At 41.7% G+C, this 23,862-nt stretch overlaps 1 protein-coding gene across 1 annotated transcript in view; it reads left to right on the top strand.

The window, feature by feature from the left end:
• The window catches only part of LOC149121313 (leucine-rich repeat-containing protein 37A2-like), a 43,016-nt gene that overhangs the window by 4,189 nt on the left and 14,965 nt on the right, over positions 1-23,862 (top strand). Inside the window, 8 exon segments of the mRNA XM_089317025.1 lie at positions 447-518; positions 6,220-6,291; positions 6,905-6,985; positions 12,582-12,653; positions 13,205-13,279; positions 22,094-22,216; positions 22,499-22,500; positions 23,678-23,856. Of these exon segments, the coding sequence (XP_089173151.1) occupies positions 447-518; positions 6,220-6,291; positions 6,905-6,985; positions 12,582-12,653; positions 13,205-13,279; positions 22,094-22,216; positions 22,499-22,500; positions 23,678-23,856 (676 nt within the window).

The following is a 23,862-nucleotide window of genomic DNA, read 5'->3' as shown; positions in this document are numbered from 1 at the left end:
TCCTACATAGATGGCAGGGATTTAAATACTCAGCCATCATTACTGCCTCCCTGGTCAACCTTAACTTGTAGCCCCGGCATACCTCAAACATGGGGCTTCGGTAGTAGGGCTTGGGGAAAAAACAGAAGGAAATGGCAGTTCTGCCAATCTTGGTGCCTCCCAGTGTTAGGTTCTAACAGGGACATTGTGACCTACAGAGCAGACATTACATTTATGATTTGGTGGGAAGGACGGATAGGTGTATAGAGATGGACAAAAAAGGGAGAGTGGGAAAAATGGTTTAAATTAAAATACAGCAGACATTGCCACCCTAGAAGTAAATTAGAATCTGGGTATTTAAACAGCACCATTACCAAAGTTTCCTCTACATACAGACTTAGTCCTATGAAGCAAACAGCTGCAGTTAGTTGTCATTTTGATTCAGAAGTACCTCTTTCATTTTCCAGAATCCTCAGTGAAAATGACTTGACTGAATTACATAAGGACTCATTTGAAGGCCTGCTATCCCTCCAACACTTGTAAGTCAGTTAATCATACTTATTTATGAGATTTTAGTTACATTATCTAGGAAACAAATATGGGTCCCAGCTAGATAATCTCTAAGGTTTCTTCTGGAAGTCTACACTGTAGGGTCTCATATCTCTAACATGGAATACCTATTATGTGCTTTGTGGTTTTTTTTTTTTTTTTGACAGGCAGAATGGACAGTGAGAGAGTGAGAGAGAGAGAGAGAGAAAGAGAGAAAGGTCTTCCTTTGCCATTGTTTCACCCTCCAATGGCCGCCGCGGCCAGCGTGCTGCAGCCGGCGCACTGCAGTGATCCGATGGCAGGAGCCAGGTGCTTCTCCTGGTTTCCCATGGGGTGCAGGGCTCAAGTACCTGGGCCATCCTCCACTGCACTCCTGGGCCACAGCAGAGAGCTGGCCTGGAAGAGGGGCAACCAGGACAGAATCCAGCGCCCAGGCCGGGACTAGAACCCGGTGTGCCGGCGCCGCAAGGCAGAGGATTAGCCTAGTGAGCCACGGATTATATTTGTATTTAATTTACAAGCAATGGATGAAATTGGATCCAAGGTCTGTCTTCATACAGGTCCTAAGTTAAGAATGAGTTTTATATTTATAAAGGACTGTATAGAGAAACAAAGAAACAAGAAAATGCAACAGAGACAATATGTGGCCCACCAAGTCTCAAACATTTATCATCTGGCCTTTACAAACAAGGTTTGAACAAGTTGGTTTAATACAACAAAGGGAAGAAAACATAAACCAACAACATTAATTTGAATGCTGTCAACTGAAAGTTGTTAGATGATCTAATCTTGAATAAGTTAACCTTTTAATGATTTCTTTTTTTTTATCTTTTATTTAATGAATATAAATTTCCAAAGTACGACTCATGGGTTAAAATGGCTTCCCCCCCATACCGTCCCTCCCACCCACAACCCTCCCCTTTCCCACTCCCTCTCCCCTTCCATTCACATCAAGATTCATTTTCAATTATCTTAATATACAGAAGATCAGCTTAGTATACCTTAAGTAAGGATTTCAACAGTTTGCTCCCACACAGAAACATAAAGTGAAAAATAATAGATGATTTTTTTAAATGATGATGAAATCAGATCAGACCTATTGTCATGTTTAATCCCAGTGAGAGTCAAGTTGGGAATTGATAATTTCTTTTTTTTTTTTTTACAGAAGATCAGTTTAGTGTACATTAAGTAAAGATTTCAATCGTTTGCACCCCCATAGAAACACAAAGTGAAATATACTGTTTGAGTACTCGTTATAGCATTAAGCCTCAGTGTACAGCACATTAAGGACAGAGATCCTACATGAGGAGTAAGTGCACAGTGACTCCTGTTGTTGACTTTACAAATTGACACTCCTGTTTATGGCATCAGTAATCTCCCTATGCACCAGTCATGAGTTTCCAAGGCTATGGAAGCCCCTTGAGTTCTCCGACTCTTATCTTGTTTAGACACGGTCATAGTCAAAGTAGAGGTTCTCTCCTCCCTTCAGAGAAAGGCACCTCCCTCTTTGAAGACCTGTTCTTTCCACTGGGATCTCACTCACAGAGATCTTTTTGCCAGAGTGTCTTGGCTCTCCATGCCTGAAATACTCTCATGGGCTTTTCAGCCAGATCCGAGTGCCTTTAGGGCTGATTCTGAGGCCAGAGTGCTATTTAGGACATCCGCCATTCTATGAGTCTGCTGAGTATCTCACTTCCCATGTTGGATCACTCTCCCCTTTATTTATTCTATCGGTTAGTGTTAGCAGATACTAGACTTGTTTATGTGCTCCCTTTGACTCTTAGTCCTTTCATTATGATCAATTATGAACTGAAATTGATCACTTGGAATAGTGAGATGGCATTGGCACATGCCACCTTGATGGGATTGAATTGGAATCCCCTGGTATGTTTCCAACTCTACCAATTGGGGCAAGTCAGCCCGAGCATGCCCCAAATTATACATCTCTTCCCTCTCTTATTTCAATTAAGGTACTATTATACCCATGTTGGAAATAGATAATTAAAACAATGGCTACATAATATTGGGAAGTGCACATCATTAATCCTTATTAGGCTAATTACTGGGCCTCTTCAGCAAATAGATTCTTGTCTCAAAAGTACAAGGCTTAAGGAACATAGCAGCATGTGATACTCACAACACTCCTTTGAATGATGATCAGAACTTCTAGGCCATACGGGGACAACCACATCTGCATGGTTCCTCTTGAGCACCTTTCCCATCTGGGCTCCGGAACCTTGCAAACATGGTTTGGAGAAAAACAAATGAGACTACTGCTGGTAGAATAGGCCCTTCATTGTTTCTGCTGGAAAATCCTTTGTAGCCTAATTAGTTTATGCTAGCATATGTATTCACTTCATTTTCAAAATGCCAATCAATTGTTTAAAGCTGAAAGAGAAAGCCAAACACTTTACCTAGTACTGGAGACACATAAATGAGTAAGACAGGATCCCACCTTCCCAAGAGCTCACAATCTTGCAGGGGAAACAAATACACAAGCTCAAACCAATACCCAAGAAGCACTATGTAGCTGACAGAGTGCTGCAGAGGGACCAGGGAATAATAAAACCACACTGCTTTTTTTTTTTTTAAATCTTTTATTTAATGAATATAAATTTCCAAAGTACGACTCATGTGTTACAATGGCTTCCCCCCCCATACCGTCCCTCCCACCCACAACCCTCCCCTTTCCCACTCCCTCTCCCCTTCCATTCACATCAAGATTCATTTTCGATTCTCTTAATATACAGAAGATCAGCTTAGTATACCTTAAGTAAGGATTTCAACAGTTTGCTCCCACACAGAAACATAAAGTGAAAAATAATAGATGATTTTTTTTAAATGATGATGAAATCAGATCAGACCTATTGTCATGTTTAATCCCAGTGAGAGTCAAGTTGGGAATTGATAATTTCTTTCTTTTTTTTTTTTTTTTTTTTACAGAAGATCAGTTTAGTGTACATTAAGTAAAGATTTCAATCGTTTGCACCCCCATAGAAACACAAAGTGAAATATACTGTTTGAGTACTCGTTATAGCATTAAGCCTCAGTGTACAGCACGTTAAGGACAGAGATCCTACATGAGGAGTAAGTGCACAGTGACTCCTGTTGTTGACTTTACCAATTGACACTCCTGTTTATGGCATCAGTAATCTCCCTATGCACCAGTCATGAGTTTCCAAGGCTATGGAAGCCCCTTGAGTTCTCCGACTCTTATGTTGTTTAGACATGGTCATAGTCAAAGTGGAGGTTCTCTCCTCCCTTCAGAGAAAGGCACCTCCCTCTTTGAAGACCTGTTCTTTCCACTGGGATCTCACTCACAGAGATCTTTTTGCCAGAGTGTCTTGGCTTTCCATGCCTGAAATACTCTCATGGGCTTTTCAGCCAGATCCAAATGCCTTTAGGGCTGATTCTGAGGCCAGAGTGCTGTTTAGGACATCCGCCATTCTATGAGTCTGCTGTGTATCTTGCTTCCCATGTTGGATCACTCTCCCCTTTATTTATTCCATCAGTTAATATTAGCAGGCACTTGACTTGTTTATGTGATCCCTTTGACTCTTAGTCCTTTCATTATGATCAATTGTGAACTGAAATTGATCACTTGGAATAGTGAGATGGCATTGGCACATGCCACCTTGATGGGATTGAATTGGAATCCCCTGGTATGTTTCCAACTCTACCAATTGGGGCAAGTCAGCCCGAGCATGCCCCAAATTATACATCTCTTCCCTCTCTTATTTCAATTAAGGTACTATTATACCCATGTTGGAAATAGATAATTAAAACAATGGCTACATAATATTGGGAAGTGCACATCATTAATCCTTATTAGGCTAATTACTGGGCCTCTTCAGCAAATAGATTCTTGTCTCAAAAGTACAAGGCTTAAGGAACATAGCAGCATGTGATACTCACAACACTCCTTTGAATGATGATCAGAACTTCTAGGCCATACGGGGACAACCACATCTGCATGGTTCCTCTTGAGCACCTTTCCCATCTGGGCTCCGGAACCTTGCAAACATGGTTTGGAGAAAAACAAATGAGACTACTGCTGGTAGAATAGGCCCTTCATTGTTTCTGCTGGAAAATCCTTTGTAGCCTAATTAGTTTATGCTAGCATATGTATTCACTTCATTTTCAAAATGCCAATCAATTGTTTAAAGCTGAAAGAGAAAGCCAAACACTTTGCCTAGTACTGGAGACACATAAATGAGTAAGACAGGATCCCACCTTCCCAAGAGCTCACAATCTTGCAGGGGAAACAAATACACAAGCTCAAACCAATACCCAAGAAGCACTATGTAGCTGACAGAGTGCTGCAGAGGGACCAGGGAATAATAAAACCACACTGCTTTTTAAAAATTCACTTTTCCTTCTTCTACCTACTCAACCATTCCTTCATTTAATAAACACCTGAGTCATTTCCATGAGTCAGTTTTAAACATAGTGGGCAATGTAGATGAGCAAGGCCAAATCCATGCTTTCAAGAAGTTTATGCTCTGGGGAAATGGAAGGCACAAGTAACGATATCAAAAGAAATGGATATAGAGTCCAGACGAGGGAGAAGACTTTGGGCTGGGTCAGGGACGATGGAACCAGGGAGCAATGCCAGTTGAACAGGACTTCCAAGGGGGCAGTGGGCATCATCAGACGTCTTGGAGAGAATATCGTGGGAGAAAGGGAAAACATGGAAGCTTCTGAGGCACAGAGATGCAGGGAAAGCTGGAGGGTGAAGCCAGGTCTTCCAGGCCTTTGAATGCTGAGCAAGAGTCACCACGGGGAACCATGCTGTCACAGCAGTGCTCTAAAACAGACTTGAGCTTGCACCACAGTTACCTGGGGCTCTGAACACTACCCCCACAGTAACTGCCTGAGTCGGTCTAGAACAGGGCTGAGAATCTGCCTCTTCTGTAAGCACCTAGTGATGTTGGCCTTGGAGAGTCACTTAGGGCAAGTCCCACTGGTGACTGTGGGTGGGACAGGTGAGAGAAGGAGATTCTAGAGATGGAGCCACCAACAGATGAGCTGCAGGTGAAAAGTGAGGGTCAAATTGTAATAAGTGGACGTAAAAGAGTCCTCTACCACCAAGAGTGTTTTCGAGTGGGAATCCAGTGTCGTGCTGTTTTCTGACGGTTCTATCATGGCTTTCATGGACTATCAAGCAACAAGCAACAAATAAATTTCCTTTAGTATGACAGTAAGTGTAATTCTGAATCAGTTCAAAATAATGAATTAATTAGAGAACCAATTTCATTTCAAATGATTCAAAAGGGCATCTTTTTTTCTGGTATTGAATGAAGTTAGAAAACTAGGACTAAACCAGGAAAGATGTGAAAATGTGAGTATTCTTTGGAATATTAGACATTAAAAATGGAGATGACAGCTTTGCTCCTTGTTTCAAATGGATGAAGACTATGAAAGTTCATCTAATCAATTCTGCACTCAGGAAAGTTTACCACCACAATCTATCAAGATTTATAGTTGTGTATGTCATTGATGAAGGTTCTAACAGTGAGACTATTAGGACAGGTTGTAAGAAGGGGTAGTATCTCCAGAGGGTCAAATACAAGTCCAAAGCTTTACAGTTTAGGTAAAAACTGCATATCCAACATTATCAAATGCAAATTTTATTATCCCCACTGACTATATAGGTAATAGCTAACCAAGGCAATGTTTTCCTTTTCCTAGAGATTTATCCTGCAATAAAATAGAGTTTATCGAAAGACGTGCATTTGAGTCACTCCCTTTTTTGCAGTCTATGTAAGTTACAATTTCATCACATTTGGAATTTTAATAAATCTTCACTGTTCACCTTGAAATAGGGTTAAGATTCTACTTTACATTTGTAGTAGAAGGTTGCTAAAATTCTGTAACAGGTCCTTTTCCTCTCTAGCAAAAATACTATCAGGTACAAAGGTCAGAGTGAATCCCACAGAGCAGGGCTTCTCAGCCAACATGATTTTGCATTCAGGTAACAGCTTGCAGCCCTGCACGTGCTGCTGACACTGCGTGAGCTAAGCCCAGCCTGCTGCTAAGCCACTTACTATGTACAGGACAAACCTCCACAAGAAAAGCATTATCGAGTCCAAAATGTCAATAGCATTCAAGTTGTGAAACTCTGTTCCAGAGAAGTAAAGATCACACAGTACAAGTATGTCATGTAATATGAAAATAATATGATGAAATTTAATGTAAATGTGCAAGTATAATTCAGAAACCAAATCTTCCAGTACCAGTAAATTCTTTAGTGTGTAGATAAAATGTGGAAGTATTGTTTCATCTATAAAAATTAGAATCACTCCTGAAAGAAGAGTATTCTGAAAATATTTCTTTTTTCTTCTTCATTCTCTTTCACTCGTGTCTTTTTTTGTAGAAATCTTGGTTGCAATTTACTGACAGAACTGAGCTTTGGGACATTTCAGGCGTGGCATGGAATGCAGTTTTTGCACAATGTGTAAGTGCAATAGATGATGAATACATATTTAAAAACAATTTGTGTATAAAAATTGTATATAGTTATGCTTATCTGCGTATTAAGCCCTGTATATAAACTCTGCAAAGAAGGTCTTCATTTCCATTTTTTTTTCCAAAAATCTAACACAAAGTACTCTGGGAGAAAAAGGTTCTGGTGCTTTCTCAGGGTTACCTGCTTTTAAATCCTAATGCAAAAATAATTCCTGGGACCCAGCCAAAGGGCACATCTCTCCCCATCACCCACCCAGATCATAAGCTTTTTCCAAAATGTATTTAGCTCTCAATTTATAAATTATCTGTGGATACTAATAACTTTTGAAATAGGAAGAAGTGGCATATATGTTAAACTGTAGTGTTAAAAAAATAAGAAAATACACTGCTCTAGCCTAATCCCACATATTTTGTCCTGACTAAACTGCAACAGAAAGTGAGTTTTATTCACTTTCAACTCAACAATTCTGTGATGTTCAATGGCCCAAGGGAATTTTAGATTCAAGATACAGATTCTCCACTAAACCTGATGTTGAAAGACTATCCACCTGTTCTGTAGTTCAGAATCCCACTCATAACCATTCTGGTTATGAGGGAAGGTTTTAGGATGTGTGGAGGATGGACCAACAGTGCCTGCAGATCTTGGGGAAGAACACTGAGAGTCTGTTTTTCCTATATCCATACACTGGGGAGCTGGTTCCTGGAGCCCCAACACCAAGTGGTTTTGGTAGCATCAGTAAAAATGGCCTCAACATATATCATTCCATTAGATTCCCTCCTAAGGGGCTGAGTTCCAGTACAGTTTTCTGTAGACAACACAGGGAGAAAATCTGTGGAATCACAGTGGATGAAAAGTAATGAATTCATTTAAGAACATTCACTGAGTGCCAGGCCCACCGAGTGCCAGGTGCTGTATTAAGTGCTGGGGGTACAAACTGGAACAGGACAGAAGCTTTGTCTCCAGAGACTTTCATGCCAGCAGGGGGAAGTTGGACATTGATGGGAAAATGAGTGACAGCCATGCTAGCATCTGTGCAGCAAGGCCAGAGAGAGGAGCTGAAAAAGTAGGAGCAGAGCTAGGGATGGCGCACAGTGCACGAGGCACCAGTTCATTTATCTCAAGATTCTGTGTCCATCTTAAGCCAAAGAAAAAAAGCATTTGCTTCATGGTGATGCAAAAACCAGAGCTAGCTGGTATTGGAAACTAATTCTCTTATCATGCGATCTGAACATATCTAACTCGTGGTTGCTTCAAAAATTGGCACAATGGCTGTAATAAACCAAGTGTGTGTTGGGAGCTGGTCTCCTTTATTTGGGGACATATTCTTTTATTAGACAAAGCAAATCTGCTTCAAGGAAACTTTTGGTATCACCGTTGCCCCAGGAAGACACCAGTGATCTTATGACCAAAGATGAGGGTTTTTAAAGTGAAAACAATGCTGTTCACTGCATTACACAGTCCAGAAAAGAGTTCCAGCTGAGCTGGATTCATCATGAACTGGAGTCTAAGCTTCAAGGCTTTACACTTGCACGTGCCCCTTCCAAGGTCCTGGGAGGGGCTGGAGCAATTTTTATATTCATAATTCTGCATGTTTCATTATAAGGGATTCCCCAAATTAGGTTAAGCTCACGCTCAGCAAAATCTGCATTCACCGTTACTTTGCACGTACTACATGCAGCCCAGTAAACATTCTTCTGAATGAAGCCTCTGTGTATAACAGCAGTGTGGTAGGATCAGTCTATTGTGAATCTGAAATCTACCTCAAAGACATGCCAAGAGCTTACCAGTGACATAACTCTCTTCAAATATTAATACTCATCAAATCTTTCAGTGAAATCAGAAATGAAATATATTATGGAAAATCACCAGTAATTGATAATTCTAAACATTAAGTATACTTTATTTCTTCTGCTTCATTCATGTGCATTAAATCTTAACTCATTGGCTTCTTTCTAAAAATTGTTTTAGTCACTTCATTGGTCCTCACAATACAAGTTTCATAGTTTAGTAGTGGAAGGACTCTAGAGTGTAGAGAGGGGCTCCCTTACCCAGACAGAGCACACCCACATGCTCACTCGTCTGTTACTCACAAGCACTGTGGGTGACTAGGAGGAGAGTCCAGGCTTTCTCCCTCCTCGGATATTCACCCCACTGCTGACACTGTAGGTGAGCTGGGTGTGGTCGTACACTGAAGGTCAGCCATGGGCATCGCCTCCTTCAGGCAAGCTGTGGATACACCTGCATTTGCACACTGCTGGCACAGTCCTCCCTCTGTGGTGTGTCCTGGAATCCAAACAGCATCTCCCCAAACTCAGAGAGAGGCATAAACCTTACAGATGAAGAGAACAACTCAGGTCTGCCCTTTGGGGTGTTTTGTAAGGGTTCACAAGTTTTCACATTGTCACTTCCTGCAACTATTACACTTTTCTTCTCATAATCTTTTCATCTGCACCATATTCTCATCTGTGTAGCAAGAGGTCTTCTTTTCTCTTAAGGTAATTCTTCCTCTGCACCGTATGCTTCTCTTAAAGTATTCTCTTCATTGGCTTTAGGGTTTTTTTGTTCTTTTACTTTTTTCTTTAAGATTTATTCATTTATTTGAAAGTCAGCGACACGGCTGGTGCTGTGGCACAGCAGGTTAATGCCCTGGCCTGAAGTGCCAGCATCCCATATGGGTGCCGGTTTGAGACCTGGATGCTCCACTTCCAATCCAGCTCTCTGCTATGGCCTGGGAAAGCAGTGGAAGATGGCCCAAGATTCTGATAGCTCACTGGGATGCACTTTGGAGGAGCTCAGCTTCATTCTGCATGCTCATCTCCATTCATTCTCTCTCTCTCTCTCTCTCTCTCTCTCCCTCTCCCTCTCCCTCTCTCCCTCCCTCCCTCCCTCATTGTCTCCCTCTCTCCCTCTGTCCCTCTATCCCTCTCCCTCTCTCTCCCTCACTCTCTCTGATACTGGGCATACAGGCTATTTTTTTTTTGAGAGTTTGAGGTTTTTTTTGTTGTTGTTGCTCATTTTACACATACTTCTCTTTTCTCATTATAATTCCTGATTTGATTCAAATGTAGACAAAATAACTTAGACAAAGTTCAAACATTATCCAATAGTCATGTGGTTACATATGACTTTGAGTATGCAAGTAATACATCTCATAATTTAAAAAAAATTTGAGAAGCAACAAATTAAAAATAAAATTAATCCACAATCCAAAAACCTAAACCCAAATATTGCTAAGACATCAGTCTATTCCTAAAGCAGATGTTTCTTTTTTTTAACTTTTATTTAATAAATATACATTTCCAATGTACAACTCCTGGATTGTAGTGGCTTTCCCCCCCAATAACCTCCCTCCCACCTGCAATCATCCCATCTCCCATTCCCTTTCTCATCCCATTCTTCATCAAGATTCATTCTCAATTATCTTTATATACAGAAGATCAACTTAGTATATACTAAGTAAAGATTTCAGCAGTTTGCACCCACACAGAAACACAAAGTATAAAGTACTGTTTGAGTACTAGTTATACCATTAATTCACATAGTAGCACATATTAAGGACAGAGATCCTACATGGGGAGTAAGTGCACAGTGACTCCTGTTGTTGATTTAACAATTGACACTCTTATTTATGTCAGTCATCACCCGAGGCTCTTGTCATAAGCTGCCAAGCCTATTTTTAAGGCTAACACTGAGCTTGCCAGGGAGGAACTGTCTAGGGCAAGTTAAATACACAAAACCCACACAAATCTCACTATTCTTACAGAAAGTCAGCCAATTTTCTTGAGTAAATGCCCCACAGGTGGCTGCAAGCCTTTGGTTAAATTTCCAGAATTATCAAAAACTTGATTCTGACCACTTTTACCATTTTGTTGTTCCCTTTATGAAGGGATAAATTTTCAAATGTTCTCACTCCACTGTTTACATAGGTTTCCACTGATGTCACCTACAACATGCTTTTAAATCTCTAGTCTCAATGACTCTGAGCTAAATATCTAATCATGGGATAAGATTAGGGAAAAGGAATAAAAAGAGAAACTAATTTTCATGAGCGCTATCCTGAGAAGGTTGATGAAATTTTCAAAGTACTTCTATATTTAGTCATCTCAAGCTTCAGATTAAAGTGACAAATATTTGGACCCTTTTCTGCACACATATTAGACACAGTCTGGGGCAGGACTGAGCTCAAGCTCCAGCTTTGCTTCTTACAAGTGCAGTGACCTACAACAAGTTACACAGCCTCTGTGACCCAGCACAATATATATCACAATAGGCTACTGGGGTACAATACCTATCACAGAGGTTATTGGGAACATCCAGTGTTGAATGCTGAACACAGATGCTTGGCAGCCCAATCAATATCATCTGTAAGAATTATTATTTTCACAGTCTGTAACAGTACAGTATGTTTTTGAGTAGAGTTAAACTAAAGGCAGTTTTTTTTTACCTGTTTTTGTTTTTGTTTGCTTGCTTTAAAAAATTTAAAAATCTATTACGACATTTAGGAATGAAATTTCCCACAACATGAATTTATTCATTGTATTGGTATGGAAACAAAATGTGATTTCTTTACTCAACAAATATTTATTAACCATGCAGCAAATTTCAGGCACTATGCCACACACAGGCATAACAAAGACAATAACAATATCCCTGCCCTCAAGGAGCTACAGGCCAGGAGACTGACAGGCCAACAGGTGATGACAAGCAACGTAACAAAGACTGTGATGTGATGTGATGCAATGTGACGTGATGTGACGTGATGATGTGGTGTGATGTGATGTGATGTGATGTGATGTGAAGATGTGTGATGTGAAATGAGAACACCAGTGGAAGAACGTGACAAGAGTATGGCTTTGACGTGGGTTCTTTTTCCATCAACTAAATGAATTAAGTCATGGCTTGTTTAAAATTTCTAAAGATGAAAGGCAAGCACCTTGAATTATGGAGAACACAGGATTAGTGTTTCCTACACAAAAAAGGGCTTCCCTATCAGTGTTGTCACTTCTATACGTCTTTCTTTTTTAAGACACAGACAGCTCCCATCCACTAGTTCATTTCCCAAATACCTGCAATGGCTCGGGCGAGGCTAGGCCAGGCCCAGGCTGAAGCTGGGAACCAGAAACCAGTCCACGTCTCCAAGTAGGCAGCAGAAACTCAACCAATTGAGCCATCACCACTGCCTCCCAGGGTCTGCATTAACAGGAAGTTGCAATTAGAAGATGGAACTGGGAATCAAACCCAGGCATCTGATTTGAGACGTAGGTATCCCAATCTGGTTGTTAATTGCTAGGCAAAACACTGGCTCCACTTCTAAGGCTTTTCACCTAAAAAGTTCTTTTGCATATTTTTTGTTTATTATGCATTTTTTTGTATCTTTTCTCTTTCTCTTTCTCTTCTCCATTCATCCTCTAAGAGACATAGGTAGTTCCCAAAGAACAAGTGCTTTTTGAATTCTAAGGGTGATTTATAAGTACACAGAAAGTAATTTTAAGCCTAAAATGTCTACACAAAAAAGAATATAATTTCTCATACAATCTTGTGCTTATTGAAAGGCCGATAACTTTAATTCCATTGCATTTTTCAGAAATCTCAATCGTAATCCTCTGACAAATGTTGAAGATTCGTATCTTTTTAAACTGCCAGCATTAAAATATCTGTAAGTATTAAACTAATCCTTTTTTATTTTCATCAAACATCAAATATTTGAGATTGAGGCTAAAAAGTCATGATTTTAAATTAGATTACTGAAAAAAAATAAATTAGGTTACTGAAAAAAAGTTATTGACTGAGGCAAGAACTGAGAAAGAATTTATCATGGGAAAGACAGCTGGCAGGGCGAGACAGTGTTACATGCAAATACATGTTAGGAATACCATTTATCCCAAGCAAAGAGGTATAGATGTAAATTTTTTAAAGAAAAAAATAAGAATTAAAAGAGGTCAGTGTAGTATAAAATGAAAAATAAGACAATGGCAGAAAAAGGTGTAGGTTCTACTCTTCAATGCCAAGGTCATTAATCTGATGATGCAAATAGTAAAGTCATTTCAACCAGGGCTTTCTGGAACGGTCTCCATGACAAACTCTTGAGCTGTCTTGCTTTATAGAGAAGCCAAAACTGATGTAACCACATCTTCCTGAAACAACCTTTTTAAGGACAGATCTTTTTATTGAGGTCCACACCATGAATGTTTGGGCTTTCTCCTTCAGAGACTTGGGAACAACACAAGTACCACTTACCACAGTTGAGAACATCCTCATGATGACTCTCCAATTGGAAAACCTGTAAGTTATCTTTTTCTTAGGTTTATTTCCATGTAAGTCTGTAGACTTGTTTTCTTAAGTCAGGCTTATGGAGGTATAATTTTTATGTATTTCAATTCACACTGTAAAGTTTGCTGAGTTTTGGCAAACACGTGGTTATGTAACCACCACCAAATTCCGGATGTAGAACATTTCTATCAACCCAAAAAGGTCCCTCATGGTCCTTTCCAATCGATCATCTGCTCCCATCCCCAGACCCAGGCCCTCAAACCACTCACCCTGTTTCTATTCTTGTAGTTTTTCTTTCCACAGAGTCTTATAAGCAAAATCATGTAGTAAGTGTAGCCTCTTGTGTCTGGCTCCTTTTACTCAGCATAATCCTTTAGAGATTAAACTACTATTCATGTTGCTGCCTCTACCTATTGCTGAGTAATATTCCAATTGTGTAGTTACACCAGTTTGTTTATCCATTTCATCAGTTTATATAGAACTGTGTTTTCCAACTTTTTGCAATTATAAATAAAGCCGCTAGCAGCACTCACATGCAGGTCTGTGTGTGAATATGTGTCTTCATTTCTTTGGTGTAAATATCTAGGGGTAGGAAAGTGCATTACCTACTAAGTGTATATTTAACTGTTTAACACACAGCTAAACTGTTTGCCAAGTAGCTGCTGCAGTCTGCACTCTCACCAACAATGTTCGAGAGTGGCACTTGCAACATGTGTTGTCCCAGTCCTCAGATTTCAACTTTTTAAACAAACATTTAGAAACTGGACGTTGTGGCACAGCATTAAGATACCACTTGGGGGGCTGGCACCGTGACTCACTTGGCTAATCCTCCACCTGTGGCACCGGCATCCCATATGGGCACCGGGTTCTAGTCCCGGCTGCTCCTCTTCCAGTCCAGCTCTCTGCTGTGGCCTGGAAAGGCAGTGGAGGATGGCCCAAGTGCTTGGGCCCTGCACCCGCATGGGAGACCAGGAGGAAGCACCTGGCTCCTGGCTTCAGTTCAGCGCAGCTCCGGCGGTAGCAGCCATTTGGGGGGAGGTTGGGGGGTGAACCAATGGAAGGAAGACCTTTCTCTCTGTCTCTCTAACTCCACCTGTCAAATAAATAAATAAATAAAAAGATAGCACTTGGGATGCCTGCATCCCATATCAGAGTGCCCAGTTTGAGTCCCAGCTACTCTGCTTCCAGCTAATGTGCACCCTGGGAGGTAGCCAATGGTAACTCGAGTATTCTGGTCTCTGCCACCCATGTAGGAGACCCACACACTGAGACCTATATCCTTGGCATAGTCCTGGCCCAACCCTGGCTGTTACCAGCATTTGGGGAAGTGAACCAGCAGATGGAAGGTCAATCAATCAATCTCTCTCTCTCTCTCTCTCTCGTTCTTTCAAATAAGTTAAAAAATAAAACTTTTTTAATGTAGCTTTTATGCTAGTAGATATATAGTGGAATCTCTATATTTTTTTAGTATTTAAAAATAGTTACTTGAGAGTCAATCAGTTCTCTCACCAAATGCCCACCATGACCAGCACTGGGCTGAAGCTGGAATTGACAGCTGGGAATTCAACCGAGACCTCTCACTTAGGTGGCAGGAACCCCAATTACTCAAGCCAAAGAAAGGCAGAAGAACTATATTAGCAGGAAGCTGGAATCAGGAACCAGAGTGAAGAATCAAATGCAAGTGCTCAAATGCGGGACTCAGTCATCCTAACGCTGGCACCTTGGGTACACTCACTGCAGTTTAAACTTGCACTACTCTAATGACTGACGATACTGTTGTGCAAATATCTTTACCAAGTGTCTATTCAATCTGTTCCCATGTAGTAATTTGATGGTAATCTTAGGGAGTTTTAAGAGTGTTTTATATGCTCTGGGTATGAGTACTTTCTCTCAGATGTATGTTTAGTAAATACCTTCTCTCTGGTTGTAAGTTATCCTTCCACTCTATTAATTGTATCTTCTGAAGAGTAGAAGTTAATTTTTTTTAATGTTGGTGAACCTATAGCAACTTTTTATCTTGTATGGTTTGTCCTTTTATTCTGCCTTTCCTGAAAAAATCTTTCAAATAACCCATTGTCTAATCTAAAGTTACAGAGATTTTCTCCTGTTTTCTTGTAGAAACTGTAGAGTTACATTTAGGTCCATGATCCTTTCTAGTTAATTTTCATGCAGAGTTTGAAGTATCTCAAGTTTTGAAGTTTTAAAAAGGATTTCCTTAGAGCCCTATTCTGACATTTTACCATAAACTCACTGCAACTTCCATTGTGACCTCCCCCCTGCCAATTGGACAAGCTAAACAGAAACTATGATAAGGCTAGTTGAGCGGACTCCACAAGATAAGAATGGGGAAAGCCCTCTCACAGCATACCCTGCCCTAATCACTTCTGTCAGATCACCTCCTTGACTAACTTTCCCACATCATCAAGTCCACTGGTTTCTGCTCTAGCCTCCTCTTCCTCAACCTTGGGCAGCATCTGCCACAGTGGATCCTCCCAGGTCAGTGAGAGGCCTTCCTCTCCAAATAGTCAAAGCTCTCATCATCAACAAGCTTTCTCAGTTAGCCAAGGCTGTGGTGTTCTAGCTGCTTTTTTCATACTTGACCATCAGTGGACAGGAAAAGTGCTAGCATTTTCTGGAGCCATGTGCAACCAAGGCTATAAAAACCTGAAAGCAATTGTTACACTGGAGTTCATTATTGGAAGTCCTCAGGAGTTTAGACAAAGCAGGCCAGCTCATTTGTGTCATGACTCATAGGCGATGGTCCTTAATGCATTCTTAAAGACTTACTTATTTATTCGAAAGGCAGAAATACATGTAGGTTTTTTTTTTATTTTTGCCAGAGTGCTTTGGCTTTCCATGCCTAAAATACTCTCATGGGCTTTTCAGCCAGATCTGCGTGCCTTAAGGGCTGATTCTGAGGCCAGAGTGCTGTTTAGGACATCTGCCGTTCTATGGGTCTGCTGTGTATCTCGCTTCCCATGCTGGATCGTTCTCTCCCTTTTTTATTCTATCAGCTAGTATTTGCAGACACTAGTCTTGTTTATGTGCTCCCTTTGGCTATTAGTCCTATCATTATGATCAATTTGAACAGAAATTGATCACCGGGACTAGTGAGATGGCATTGGTACATGCCACCTTGATGGGATTGAATTGGAATCCCCTGGTATGTTTCTATGTGGGTGCAAACTGTTGAAATCTTTACTTAATATATGCTAAACTGATCTTCTGTATATAAAGAGAATTGAAAATGAATCTTGATGTGAATGGAAGGGGGGAGGGAGAGGGAAAGGGGAGGGTTGCGGGTGGGAGGGAAGTTATGGGGGGGGGAAGCCATTGTAATCCATAAGCTGTACTTTGGAAATTTATATTCATTAAATAAAAGTTAAAAAAAGAAAAAAAAAAGAAAGACAGAAATACACAGAGAGAGAAAGATCTTCCATCTGCTGGTTCCTAGCTCAAAAGACCACAACAGCCAGGGCTTGGCCAGGCCAAAGTCAGGAGTCGGAGCTTATTCTGAATCATGTGGGAGCAGGAGCCCAAGCACTTGGGCCATCCTCTGCTGCTTTCCCAAGTGCATTAGCAGGGAGCTGGACCAGAAGCGGAGCAGCTGGGACTTGAACCAGTGCCTATAAGGGATGCTGACACTGCAGGTGAAGGCTTAACCTGCTACAGCACAGCGCTGGCCCCTTTATTGCATATTAATGTGCAATGGTCTTTAATACTTAAATATTATCTAGTAAGAATAAGTTATACCTCAGGTCATTAGCAATTTCAAAAGATTTTCCAATATTTTTTAAAATTTTATTTATTTATTTGACAGATAAGAGTTATAGACAGTGAGAGAGAGACACAGAGAGAAAAGCCTTCCGATGGTTCACTACCCAAATGGCCACAATGGCTGGAGCTGCACTGATCGAAACCAGGAGCCAGGTGCTTCTTCCCAGTCTCTCACATGGGTGCAGGGGCCCAAGGACTGGGGCCATCTTCCACTGCTTTCTCAGGCCATGGCAGAGAGCTAGATCAAAAGCAGAGCAGCTGGCACTAGAACCAGCGCCTATATGAGATGCAGGCGCTGCAGGTGAAGGACTAACCTACTGCACCATGGTGCTGTCCCAGATTTGCCAATATTTTTAAAATTAATGATTTGGGGCCCAGCGCTGTGGTATAGTGGGCTGTCTCCACCTGCGGTGCCAGCATCCCATATGGGCACCGGATCCAGTCCTGGCTTCTCCTTTTCTGATCCATCTCTCTGCTATGGCCTGGGAAAGCAGTAGATGACCTAAGTGCTTGAGCCTCTGCACCTGCATGGGAGACCCGGAAGAAGCTCCTGGCTCCTGGCTTCAGATTGGCCCAGCTCTGGCCATTGAGGCCATTTGGGACGTGAACCAGCTTAAGATGGAAGACCTTTGTCTCTGTCTCTCCCTTTCTGTGTTTGTAACTCTACCTCTCAAATAAATAAAAATCTTCTAAAAAATAAATATTTTATCACTGACATTATCCCTAGTGCATCCATTTTAGTAAGCAGCAAAACTACAACATTCTCTATGCAAGATGCAGTGTTCCTGCCAGAAATGGTCCCTAGTGGGGCTGGTGTTGTGGCATAAGGTGAAGTTGTCTGTGATGCTGGCATCCCATATGGGAGTGCCAGTTCAAGTCCCAGCTGCTCCACTTCCCATCCAGCTCCTTGCTAATGAACCTGGGAAAGCAGCACAGGATGACCAAAGTGCTTGCCCCCTGCCACCCAGGAGAGACCTGAATATAGTTCCTGGCTCCTGGATCCTGGCTCCTGACTTCAACCCAGCCCAACCCCAGCTGCAGTGGCCATTTGGGGCATGAACCAGTGGCTGGAAGATTTATTCACATTCATTTATATCATTCATATTCTCTCTCTCTCCCTCTCCCTCTCCCTCCACTCATTCTCTCTCTCTCTCCTTTCTCTCCTCCACCCAACCATCACTCTGCCTTTCAAATAAATAAAACTTTTTTAAAAAAAAATCTTAGCCACTCAAAAAAATAAATGTTCCCTGGTGATTATATTCAGTATTGGTCTTAGAAATACAAATTGAGGTACATGCTGTAAAACAACTGATTTGAATGCCTCAAAAATCCCAATGCCATGAAACACTGCAAAAAAGGAACAGTTCTAAACTGAAGAAAATTAAAGAGCCATGAAAATAAAATGCAATGCCTGATTTAAAAGTAGCCAAGACATGTTTGGGACAACTGAGAGCACCTGCATGTGGACCACAATAGACGGTGATGTTAATGTTAAAGCTGACTGGGTGATAACAGTGTTGTGGATATGCAGGAGAATGCCTTTGTTCTTAGGAGACGCAGACTTCAGGTTTAGCAAGAAAAGGTCATCATATCTACAGCTCATTCTCAAATGGTTTGTCCAAGAAGTGCATAGAGACACACACGTGGAAAGTGAATGTGGCAAAATGTTAGCAACAGTTGAATCTAAGTGAAAGAATATGTAAATTCATGACACCAATCTTTCGGATATTTTTGTAGTCTTGAAAATTTTCAAAATACAAAGTTAGGGGTAGAAAGGACTTAAAAAAATTTCCTGTTAGAATTGAAGTCTAGTAAAACACTAGCTTAGCGTTCTGAGTGCATTCTTTCTATATGAAGCTTTCCCTGGACCCAAAGAAGTAACATTAGTCATCTGTAACAACTCAACCATTGGTTATTCTATTGGTTAGAAAGAGCCTGGCCCACTAAGTGTATCCAGTGTTAATCTAAACTCTATACATTGTGCCCCCAACCCACAGCCTTCGTGTTTCCATGAAACACAGGTTCTGTTTTCCTAATAAAGTCATCCTTTTGCCTCAGAGAAGGCCCCCAAACAACCCAAGGTGGGAGAGCATCAGTACTGTGCAGGTAGTGGTTTGCAAGTGAATAACTACAGTGTCTAACTGTGTTGCACACTCACATGTGTCAGGCACACCTCAAGTGCTGATTCATTTGGTCCTCACATCTCATTAGAGGTAGGTGCTATCAGAATGAGGTGGTTGAGAAACAGAGTCTAAGCCATTTGCCCAAGATCATATTATTAGCAGAGCTAAGATGTGCACCTAATCTGGTGATGGAATCTGTATTCCTAATCACTAAATTATACTGCTTAAGTATAATCTTGAGGACTCACTCCTATTAAACAGGCTGTTTTTATCTCCCTGAACAGCCTCCAATAATTCTTAATAAGATAACCAACTAGCTTTGTTAGCGTTTTTGCCAATTTTATTTTAAAAATACTCAAACCTACTAGGGACAGGCCTTGTGGCACAGCAAGGTAACTCACCACTTGTGATGCCGGCACTCCATATTGGAATGTCAGTTTGAATCCCAGCTACTCCACTCGGCTTTTGTGGCCATTTGGAGAGTGAAAAATAATAATAAATAATAACATAAATAAATAAATATTTTTAAAAATAATTCAATCCCCCAAGAAAAGTAAAGAATAGTACAAAAAGTACACCGAGAACCCAGGCACTGCCATACAGGATGTGGGTATCACAAGCAGCATACTTCTCATGTGGACTCAATCATTAGCCTTCCTTCCCTCCTCTGCTCCCTCACTCCCACCCCTCCCCCTTCCTCCTCCTCTCTCTTGCTTCCTCCCTTCCTTCTTTCCTCTGAGCAGTTTCATAGTAGTTCCAGAGATGAAGAAATAATAGACACAGTGGACCACCTATGTGGATAGATGTATATACCATAGGCCATGACCACAGCAAAATACCCGCCACCTCAACTTGTGCTTTTATCTTTTTATCATTCTTCCCTTCCATCCCTCCTTGCGCTCCCCAATCCAATTTCCATGTAACCTTGACCTTCTTACTGTTACTATGGGCTATTATGCATGTTCTACACGTTTATAGAAATGGAACCACAAACAGTATGCACTGTTTTCTAACCAGTTTTTGTCACTCAACATGACTCAACATGACTAAGACACTCTTGTTGTTGTGTGTACCAAGAGTTAATTTCCTTTTATTGCTGAATAGCATTTCATTATATGAACCTACCATAGTTTATCTATTCACCTATTTGTGAACACTTAGGTTGTTCCAGTTTGGGGGTATTAGAAATGAAGCTGTTTGCACTTACGCCCCATGTAGGAACTCTGTCCTTAATGAGTTGTACTATGAGAATTAACTGCAAAACTTGTTCTCAAACAGTACTTTTTATGTTGTGGGGTGGGGGGTTGGTGCAAAGTGTTGAAATCTTTACTTAGTATAGAGTTGCTCTTTTGTATATAAAGTCAATCAAAAGTGAATCTTAATGAAGAATGGGATGGGAGAGGGAGTAGGAGGTAGGATGGGAGTGGGGGTGGGAGGGCAGGTATGGGGGAAAAAACACTATATTCCTAAAGTTGTACCTATGAAATTTGCATTCATTACATAAAAGCTTTAAAAAATAAAACAAATAAAAATTAAACTGTTTATGAGGCAGGCGTTTGGTGCAGCCGTTAAGCCACTACCTGGGATACTCCAATCCCACATCAGAATGCCTGGATCCAAGTCCCGGCTCTGCTCCACCCCAGCTTCCTGCTAACGTGCACCCTGGAAGGCAGTGGGTGATGCCCCAAGGACTTGAGTTCTTGCTCCTCACATGGAAAACCAAACTAGTTTCTGAGCTCCTGGCTTTGGCCTGGCGCAGCCCTGGATGTCGCAGACATTTGGGGAGTAAACTACCTAATGAAAAGATGTGGCCAGCACCGTGGCTCAATAGGCTAATCCTCCGACTTGCTGTGCCAGCACACCGGATTCTAGTCCCAGTCGGGACACCAGATTCTGTCCGGTTGCCCCTCTTCCAGGCCAGCTCTCTGCTATGGCCTGGGAGTGCAGTGGAGGATGGCCCAAGTCCTTGGGCCCTGCACCTGCATGGGAGACCAGGAAAAGCACCTGGCTTCTGGCTTTGGATGAGCACGATGCGCCGGCCACAGCGCGCCGGCTGCAGCGGCCATTGGAGGGTGAACCAATGGCAAAAGGAAGACCTTTCTGTCTCTGTCTCTCACTGTCCACCCTGCCTGTCAAAAAGAAAAAAAAAGAAAAGATGTGTGTGTTTGTGTGTGTTTCTCTCTCTTCCTTCCACAGAAACTTTTGAAATGATAAATTAAAAATATATATAATAAAAATAGACTGACAGTTTCTTAAAAACACACACCTACCATAAGTTGCAGTCTTTCCATTTCTGGGTATTTAGGGAAGCACCACCTGACACATCCCAGGGCACTCCCTGGCAGGAAACAGGGATCAGAAATGGAGCCAGGCACTCCAGAAGGGGATGTGCTTGTCCCAAGCAGCATCTTCATGGCTGGGCTAAACACCTGCCTGCTCAAATTACTTTCACTCACCCATCAGTGAGTGAGTGTTCCTTTTTCTCCACATCTTTTCCAACAATTACTGCAGTCAGTCATTTTTCTGGGACCAGAGTAGTTTCTAATAGTGAACACTTCCAACAGGGATGGAGAAGGGGACTCCAGAGGTTGGGGGAAGTCCTCCTGTGCACTCCCAACCCACAGTGAGACTTGTGAACTGGAAGGAGACACCCCTGAGTCAAACGACAGATCCATGGTGCCCAATGCTCACCCTGCTGACTTTATTTTGGATACACCACACCCACTTCCATGCCTATGCCTCCTTGGGCCACCTCTCCCTCCTTCCTTTATTCTCATATTCAAGACCAACAATTGGCCACCAGGCTCCTACCCAAATGTCCTGGCCACATACCTCAAGAACTCCTTTGCTGGCACCTTGGCTCACCTGTTTGACCCACCCAAGGAACCCCTTTACAGGTAACTTAATTCTCTGTCTCTATTCATAGGATCTTACCTAGCCATATGGCCTGCTGCCTCTGCCAATTTAAACATACTATCGAGGTTGTCTGCAACACCGTCAAGCTTCACTGTGACAATGAATGCCTGCCAAATACGACACATTGCCATGAGTCGGAACTTCCTGAGGATCTTTTTTTAATTTTTATTTGTTTTAAATTTCTTATTTTAAAATTTTAGGGTCAAGTTTAAAGTAACAATGTAATTAATTGCTGAATTTTTATTCATTCATTCAGATTTAAACTCCCTAAATTGCTACACTGCTCCCTTGCTGAAAGTCAGGTTCCCAATCACCGCTATGTAATTTAATAACATAGTTACCGCTATGTAATTTACATATTAATAACATAGTTACCACTATGTAATTTACATATGCACAAAGGATCATGGAAAAGAGGTGGAAGGGGAAGGAAGCAATGTTGGGAACCACACACGTGGTGTTCTGTGCTCTTGGGTGCTTTGCTTTTCAATGATAACTCATTTGCACACAGTCTATAAACTGGTTTTCTATGTGTTGGGCCTCAAGGGCCCTCTGTCTTATAGAACAGGTCTACACTGCTCACTGCGGTTGTTTTTGCACTTGTAGAAAAGAGTACAAGTGATGCTGTTTTATTGGGAGCCTGGGAGTTTCTGGTCCCATAACCAGAAATGGCTGCCTGGCTCCTCTGATGCAGTCGGAAGGCTCCTCCATTCCTGTAGACTGTCCAATTCTGAACCTGCTCTGAGTCTCACACTTTTCTATCCACAGAACACTTGGGTACTTTTAAGTATCTTTCTGTAGATGAGGGTTATTACCACTGACGTCATGACTTTCAAAATGTGACCGCTTTCTTCCTTAGACAGCTTGAATTCGGATCTCAGTCAGGGATCTGAGGCATTAGCACAGTGATAACTGTATACCCATCTACACAGTGTTGCTCACCTTTCAGACCAGTTTCCTACCAATTATATTATTCCCTTCATCTCAAGAGGTGAGAAGGACAAGCATTGTTAATCTCCCTTTACAAGGGTGGGAAAGAACACACTGAGGTGAGGAGCAAGGCCCCTTGGCTTGACCACCTCTGCCCTCACTCCCCTTACATGCCTATCTCTTGCCATGGACACCTGTGATGGCAGCAAGAACACAGGGCCACAGGGAGGGAGAGAGGGAGGGAGGGAGGAAGCCTTGTGCTCCCTCAGCATGAGGCAGGACTGTGGAATGATGTGGCTGAGAAGCAGGGGCAGAGCCACAGAAGGGGCAGCTGGGTGGGGCCATTTGTCTTCCAGCCTTATTCTAAGCCTGGAGTGGTTGGTCATTGGAAACCAATGAAATAATACTGATCATAGTTACTGCTTTTTAACACTGCGAACTCTTCTGAATGCCCCTCTCAAAAATATCTTTTTCTCCTTTTTTGTTGCCATTTCATAGGTTTGAGTTTGGTTTTACTTTTCTCTCTAAAGTCTCAATGGTACCCCAAATATTGGATTTGACTCCTAATTTAATTGATCAGAGTGTAGGGCTGTGGACTGACATAAAGCTGTCCCATCAGTCTTCCGTACCAAAAAGCAGTCTCTTCTTTTTTTGACAGTTGAAGAAGCATCTATAGGGAACCCAAAGGGGGCATTCATGAAGATACTGCAAGCCCGGAAGAACAACACCAGCAAGCAGCTGACTATTGAGCCAGAGAACCCAGTATCAGAGAGAAACAGCGTGGACTTCCCAAGCCACATGAGTGAACAGCGGGACTTCAACGATGAAAGTGACATTATTAGTGCACTG

This window comes from Oryctolagus cuniculus, chromosome 17, assembly GCF_051225735.1.
Source record: "Oryctolagus cuniculus isolate XC-2025 breed Fujian yellow rabbit chromosome 17, ASM5122573v1, whole genome shotgun sequence".
NCBI classification, from domain to species: domain Eukaryota; kingdom Metazoa; phylum Chordata; class Mammalia; order Lagomorpha; family Leporidae; genus Oryctolagus; species Oryctolagus cuniculus.
This window is presented reverse-complemented; position numbering and strand designations above follow the sequence as displayed.